Source organism: Fusarium fujikuroi, chromosome FFUJ_chr03 (assembly GCF_900079805.1).
Source record: "Fusarium fujikuroi IMI 58289 draft genome, chromosome FFUJ_chr03".
In the NCBI taxonomy this organism is placed as follows: domain Eukaryota; kingdom Fungi; phylum Ascomycota; class Sordariomycetes; order Hypocreales; family Nectriaceae; genus Fusarium; species Fusarium fujikuroi.
In genome coordinates, this window is record NC_036624.1 from 921,971 (window position 1) to 929,568 (window position 7,598).

General features: G+C 39.9%; 2 protein-coding genes; one reads left to right on the plus strand and one right to left on the minus strand.

Moving 5' to 3' along the window:
* Positions 1-248: 248 nt before the first annotated feature.
* On the minus strand, positions 249-1,256 carry FFUJ_02434 (uncharacterized protein; the record flags this gene model as incomplete). Its single annotated transcript, XM_023574164.1, has 1 exon — positions 249-1,256. The coding sequence occupies one exon, from the start codon at positions 1,254-1,256 to the stop codon at positions 249-251; it is 1,008 nt and encodes a 335-aa protein (XP_023427572.1).
* Positions 1,257-1,660: 404 nt separating this feature from the next.
* On the plus strand, positions 1,661-5,015 carry FFUJ_02435 (uncharacterized protein; the record flags this gene model as incomplete). XM_023574165.1 has 2 exons in its annotated part: positions 1,661-4,284; positions 4,355-5,015. The coding sequence occupies 2 exons, from the start codon at positions 1,661-1,663 to the stop codon at positions 5,013-5,015; spliced, it is 3,285 nt and encodes a 1,094-aa protein (XP_023427573.1).
* Positions 5,016-7,598: the final 2,583 nt, after the last annotated feature.

Consider the following 7,598-nt stretch of genomic DNA (forward strand, 5'->3'; position numbering starts at 1 on the left):
ACCAACGCCAGCAGGAATTACAAAACCCATGTCTCCCTGTTCTGGGACAAGGATTCTTTATATAGGTCTGTCTTGTAAGCGAAAGATCGGCTGGCGCCCCCGCCATCAAGTTAGACCGACATCAGGATGTGAAGGTGGATAGGTTGTGTAACAGAAAGATACCACGATGCTGGGAGAGGCTCGAAGAAATACACTGGTCAATTCGAGATCGTCACTTTTAATGCTTTAGAAATACCTATATCATTACATTAGAATACAAACTCCATTTCTTCGCCACCATTGCTAATATCAACGCGCTCCATCCCCTCTTCCTCCTCATCTAGCACATCAGCCCACGTAACGCTATCCTCATCCATCTCCAGGACAACCTTCCCGTTCTTGACTGCTTCATAATCACCGTCAGACTTGTCATCACTCTCGATCTCATACTCTTCATCGCTTTCTTCATCGCTACTGGGATCACTCTCCTCCGACTCAGATTCGTCATCTCCACGGTGTTTCTTTGCAAAAGATTGCGAGGCTGGCAAATTTGGACCCTTTCCTTTTAACATCATACTGTTTTTCACACCCAAAAACGACTGCACAACAGATCTCCGGACGGTCTTGTACTGGAGAGCAAAGATATTACTCCCGGCGCTTTCGCCAGAGAACTCGGCTGTATCTTGGCGACCTCGCGACCCGGAAACGCCTGGGTCAGTGAGTTCAGAGGGCAGCATGATGCCTGTAGTGCTTGAGACAATCGTAGACACAGGCACTGAAACACCGGCCGAGGTTGTGACCCCGAGTTCTCTGGAGTGCGTGAAAGTTGCATCCTGCCAGATGAGCACCGCAGTAACCATGAAGCCAGCATTACCGCCGCGAGCTAGCATCCGTTGGAGTTGAGATCTCGTGTCCTCATGTTGGATCAAACGATCAAAAACTTGATCATAATTCTGAAGACGCACGCAGACGACCTTGGAGCTAGTGAACGAGAGGCCCCCACCATTACTGGTTTCTCGTGAGACATCAACTGTTGCGCCGAGTTTGGCAGCAAACGACTTATTCCGCTGTGATAATGCGGCAAGGCTGGCGTTGGCGATGGTGCTTGTTGCAAATTCGTGTGTTACAAAGGGTTTCGGATCGTCCGGCACAAAATTTGCGTCTGGCTCGGAATAGGATTTGACTATTCGTCCAAGCCATGTTGATAGGGCCGATGCCGGTAGATATCGTTCTGGGGGGAGTAGATAGAACGATGGTCGGGGTTGTTCAGTAGGCATGTCGATAGTGATAATGATGGTGTGATTACGGTGATCAATTGCAAGGCTGTTGTATGTAAAGTTATGGAGTGCTAAAGAAGCAATTGCTCAGATCACAAGTGAGGGCAATATACCGAGGAGAGCTCAGACCGATTCGACTGCATTTTCAACTATCCTAGGCAAGCTGAAAGCCATTGTAGATCATTGCTGCCCAAACCCCTGCCAGCGTGGGCATTTTCTACCAATTCTCGTATATAGCTCCAGTGGGGCAGTAATCTATATTGCTTTCTTGTCAGTGCAGTTCGGCAAATGTGCCGTTCCACGATGCGAACAGTGGCGACTACATATAACTAGATTCCGTTCCTCATCAAACGGGAACGTCACATTGAGCCTTCTGAACGCAATCAAAATTAAGAAGTAGTAAGATGATCACTGTCAATATTGCCCGGCGAAATGTTGGCCCTTCCCAATCGGAAGACCTTGACGGTTTGCATCTTTTCGACGTCAACATTATCAGAGACAACGGCACGTCGCACATCGGATCAAATACCTCAGTTACCATCCGTCCTCTTCTTCTTCTTCTTCTGGCAACTGGTGCCCCGGGCCATATTGAGCCACCATATGGGGGGGACTGGGTCAGCGAACATGCGCAGGACATGATGAATGCACTACAGACGCAGATGAACTCTCCATCCGACTTTTACGGGAAAAAAGTAGTCATTCGTATTGCAGAACAACCCTGGTTCAACAATAATAACTCTGAGGATCACAATACCGAAGACCACATGCCCATGCCGCGCGTTCTTTGGGAGTTCCTAGAGCGGCTCGAGGTATGGGAACCTATGATGCGGCCGATGGAGGTCAGCATGGTGCAGACACTGGCTACTGGCACTCCCCAACATCTCAGCCAGGATTTCAAAGGAAACAAGGTTGATGACCAGGAGAACGAAGGACAAAGGAGGATCCTTGTATTGTCGTGTCGTGCTCCTGGTCGTTCCACTCATGCCAGCGAGCTCACCCTCTCAGTCTCGCGTCCCATTCTACAGGCGGCAGGAGATTCTACGAGCCCCATCTTCATACGACCTGGGTCCTTTCGTGCCTTGAAGACTGAGCTCGAATCCCACCCTAAAGGCTACTTTACTGCAATTCATTTAGATATGCTGCTTGTCCACAAGCGCCCTCGAAAATCCGAGCCCGAGACTCCCAGGATCTACTTCCAATTCATCAACCAAAACAAGACTGAGGTGATAGAGGAGGACCTAAAAGCCGTCGATAAAGTTGCGGCACTGCTTCTGCTTTATGGTGTTCAGGACGTTGTCATTGCTCCCTGTCCATATGCCAGATCCGCCGTTGAGACTGCAGCTACCGTACTTTTGAGCAGTGGAATACAGACCGTGGTTACTTTGGCCTATCATATCACTGAAACTGGCGTCGAGGCATTCATACGATCGCTCTACACTGGGTACATTCATCAGCGTCTCCCTTTGGAAGAGGCCGCTCGAGCAGCTCGACGACGCTTGAGGGGAAGTGAGGGCGATGAGAGGTTGCCCATTTGTGATTTCGTGGTACTTACTTACTTCAACCCAGAGTGGCTTCCATCCACCGGTTCGCGTTCTGACTGCAAAACTCCCAAGCAAGAGCAGAGCCATCCTAACTCGCTGTATGGGCGAGAACAAGACATTGTCCACCTAGAATCAATACTTTTGCTTGGAAAGCCACTACCTCTATTGATCTATGGCATGGCTGGTATCGGCAAAACCACTCTTCTGGATCATTTATGTACATGGTGGAAGGCTTCGGGTATGATCGAAGATGCAATCCATATACACCTCAACTCGAGTGAACCTTTCAACAAGGATAGCATGCTACAACAGCTGCAACGCCACTTTGTTCCGAACTCTACTCTAGACTCAGAAGATAAAAGCTCTTTGTATGAGCATTTCGAGAGTCACAAATGTCTCATCGTGATTGACGATCTCGACTCAGCGAACTTCAACCGACAACAAAGCCAATTCATCAATCTTACCTCCAAGCTGTCCAAGTCTGGTGCACTTGTCATTCTTGCTTCGCGCAAGCGAGAAAGATGGCTGAGTAAGGCAAAGGTATACAAAATTTCTGGGCTTCACAGTCGATCAGCGACTCTGATGGTGATGGACCCCGAATTCAGGGACCGCGTCACTGATAATGACGAACCTTCATCTCCTGAGCCAATGGCAAAGAACAAGACACAAGAAGAGAGAGATTGTCTTGAGGCTGTTATTGAGATGGTAAACGGAAATCCCCAGGCTATAGAAATTATGACTCAAAGTGGGCTTTACTGGTCAAGAGCTCCGAAAGACGTATATTGCTTCTTACTCGGACTTCGCTCAAACCACTCTGCTGCGCCTTCTGCGAGCTTTGGGACTTTGGCCACCGACGAAGAATCTGAACAGCCAAGCAACAGAACGCGACTTGATGGTATATATGAGGAACTACGAAGTACGGACTGGGGAAACGGATTCCTGCCTATATTGCTTGCGCCATTCATGGGTGTTCTGCCCACCAAAGATTTCCTCACCATTTTATGCATCTGGAGCACAAGAGTGACCAAGGTGCTAGGAAAGGCTGCGTCTACACGGCTTGTGCACGCTGCACTCGACTTGGATGTGTCTTACAGAGACAACACCGAGCTCACAGAGGAGACACGCGTCTTCATTGAGACTTTACTGAATGCTGCTGAAGTAGCGGAGCCTGAGGAAAACCTGGCGTTGTCGGGGTCTAGCGTTCTGTTTCATAAAGACCTCGAGTTTTCCGAACCAGCGTCACCCGCTGACAGCTTTCTGACAGCCAGGTGTGACCGCATCAAAGATGGGCTCGTTGATGGTGGAATGCTTGAAGATTTCACTGAGGTGCCGGATTCGATGATCCCAGCAGACCGACGAATTATGCGTTTGAATCCACTGATTCCTTTGCTTCTCAGGCAACATCCAGCCTATAAAAACAACTCCTTTTCGCTTCAATTGACAGTGAATGAAGCATTTGTACTATACTACTGCTATAGGGGGAAGAAGTAAGTCAGCAGCAGCATTCCTCGTGCACGGAATGATTGTTACATGTTCGTTTTGCTGACTTATCAACAGATGGCCTTGGGACCATTGGGATGATCATCGCGAATGGGGAGTAGTTGATGCCGAGATGGAGATGGAATTCGACAATTTTGCATCTGCCTGCATGACAGGTCTCGTGCAAATCGACCTCGATACAACACATCTAATGGGACTGATGAGAATAGCCGCTGTGCTCGAGCATGGGGCTGGCGAAAAGTTCTACTACAGAAAGACTATAATTTCCCAAGTGTGGACTGTCGCTCTGGCCAAAACCCTTATAGAGCTGAAGAAGCTTCAAGGCGAGGGTCGAGGTCGCCAGACCGAGATATATATGTTTTTGTTGACTGCTATGTATTTCAGCTCTGAACTAGGTCGATTCCATGGTCTTGACCGCGAGGCGGACGAGGTGGCCAAGTACAAAGGCCTCATCGCCCAATTTGCCGTGTTGTCCAGCAAAATGGTCCCGGAGAATGTCGAAGTAAAGGCGCAGAAGCATAAGCTATCAGGGAGAAAGGAACTTGAACGTCTCGCTGAATTAGCAGCGGACCCCGATCAAGATATCCTGTACTCTATCCGAGGGCAAGTCACCCGCGTTTTTATATGGATTTCAAACCCTTTTGACACCAGGTCCTTTGTGGGACTGGCGACCACTACATTAGCGTCGGTTTATGTTAAAATGGCTACTATACTATAATTCTTAATTAAGGTTTATTAATATAGTATTATATATCTATATTTTATAAATATCCCTTTTTATATATTACCTTTAATTATTATAGTAGCTTTTATATATAGTACTTTAATTAATTTGCTTTTTTATTATAATAAATTAATAATAACTAAATAAATATAATAATATTATATTAATTAAAGCTTAAAGAAATAGAATTTCTATTTAAAAGGTTTTTATAATAAACTTAAAGAAATATTAAGGTTATATAATAAAAGGCTAATTAGCTTTATTATTAAATTATTATTATAATTATTTTCTTTTTTTTAAGTAATTATTTTTAATTAAATATAATTATAATAAAGTTATAAAGTTACTAATATTTTTTTATTTTATAAATACTTTTATTAACTTTTTATAATAAAATTAAATATTATAATAATAAAAAATTATTTTAATAATATTTTTTATAATTTTATTAAAATACTTTTAAAAATTATTATAATAAATTAATAATAGCTAAATAGGCATAATAGTATTATATTAATTAAAGCTTAAAGAAAGAAAATTCCTTAAAAAGGGGGTTTTTTAAGGAGATTCTATAAAGTCTTAAAATTATATAATTTAAAAATTAAATTAACTATTTATATTAAAATACTATTATAATTATTCTATTTTCTTTATTTAACTATTTATAGTTAAAATAGTAATAAAATTAAATTATATAATTATTAATAGGCTTTTATTATTATATATTTATTTATAATAATTAATTTTTTATTTAAGTTTATTATAACGCTAGCCTGTAAGCCACTATAAATAGGGGGTTACAGGGGGGTTACGGCAGGTTATATAGTGTAAGTAGCACAATACTAGCTAATAGATTAGCTATTATTGTCAGATTGGGAGAATAAAATAATCGCTTATATCTAGGTAAAACCTTAGCAAGATATCAGAAGTTAAGGGATTTAAATATAGAATTTCCCCTTTTCTAAAAGAAAGATAATATATAAGCTTTCCAATAATTAAAAGTCTTATTTATAAGAAAAACTACTATAAGTATAACTAAAAAGGAAAGCCTAATACTTACTAAAAACATTTAAAATAATAACCAATCAGATAATTAGGCTTAAATCTAGCAATAAGTAGATTAGCTAATATAAGGCCCTAAAGGTCAAATTAAAGAATAAGGATCTATAGGCCTATATTAACCTAACAGCATTTAATAAGCCTACCCTTAAGGTAGTTATATTTATACCCCCTAATATATTAGCAGTAAGATAGTAAAGCGCTATAGCTACTAAAGCGGTAACTACTATAGAAGCATTATCTTTATTAATACAAAAGATAGCTACACAAGAAGTCAATTTCCCTATTATTAAACCAGATAGAAACTATACTAAATATAAAATATAGACTCAATAAATACTATATCTTATAGAGAAAGATCACTAAACAGTCACTATAATAAGGGCAATATATAAAATATATCTAAAGAACTATAAGGACTTAAAGAGGAGGATATCTATTATTTAAGATTAGGTGCTAAATATAGTAAATAAAGGGATTATAAGATACTATTTTTTAAAAGATAATACTCTAGCAGAATAGGTTTAGTCTCTCTATAATAAGTTCTTCTTAATATAAATAAAACAGAAGCAGAAGGCTCGCCAAATATATAGAGAAATCTTAATAAAACCTATATACTATAAATATATAACCTATAAAGAAGTAAGTAACTGGCTTAAGTAATAGAGGACCTTAATTAATAAAGCCCAAAATATAGGCCTGTAAGAGGCTAAAGAGGCAGATTAATAGTTTCTTAATTTTATTACGGCTTTAAGGTTAACCCTACTAAAGTTATAGGCAAATGCCTATAGTATTACCTAAATAAATTATATTTAGTCTAACACCCTATCTATCAGTATAATAGCAGTAAATATTTAGCTAGTACTAGCATTATAGCTAAATATATAGAGAGCTAAAGTAAGCTATAAAGCCTTTTTAGTTAAATAAAAGAAAGAGGCTAGAGAAAACTAAAATACCTTAAGGAAGCCTAGGTAAAAGAAACAAAAAGAAAAAAAGTATCCTTACTAAAGACCTAATAAAAATAAGGCAGGAAGATATAAAGTATATAGATTAAGGCATACCTTATTAAACTGCTTTTATACTTTCCCTAAAAAGGCCTATATTAGGTTTAAACTAATACAGGCTCTTGCCAACCAGGCACAGAGAAGGATAGAAGAAAATAAGGAAGGTATAGCTAATTGAATTAGGAAGCTAAAACTAGAAGGATTAGCCTAACTATATCCAGTTAGCTCCACTTAGCTAAGTGCAGGCCTAACAGTAGCTAACCATTACCCCCTAAATAAAAGTATATTATTAGATTTAGGAGTAACTATATATATATTTAAGGATATAAAGTAAATAAAGAACCTTAAGGCAGTAGCCCTTAAGGACTTCTTTTAGTTAAAAGTAATATAAATCTTAATAGAAGGATATAGTAAAGTGTAAATTAAACTTAAGTTAAGTAATAGTATACTAAAAATACTATAACTCTATAATATAGCCTTATATATTATATTAGCTATAAACCTAATATTATTT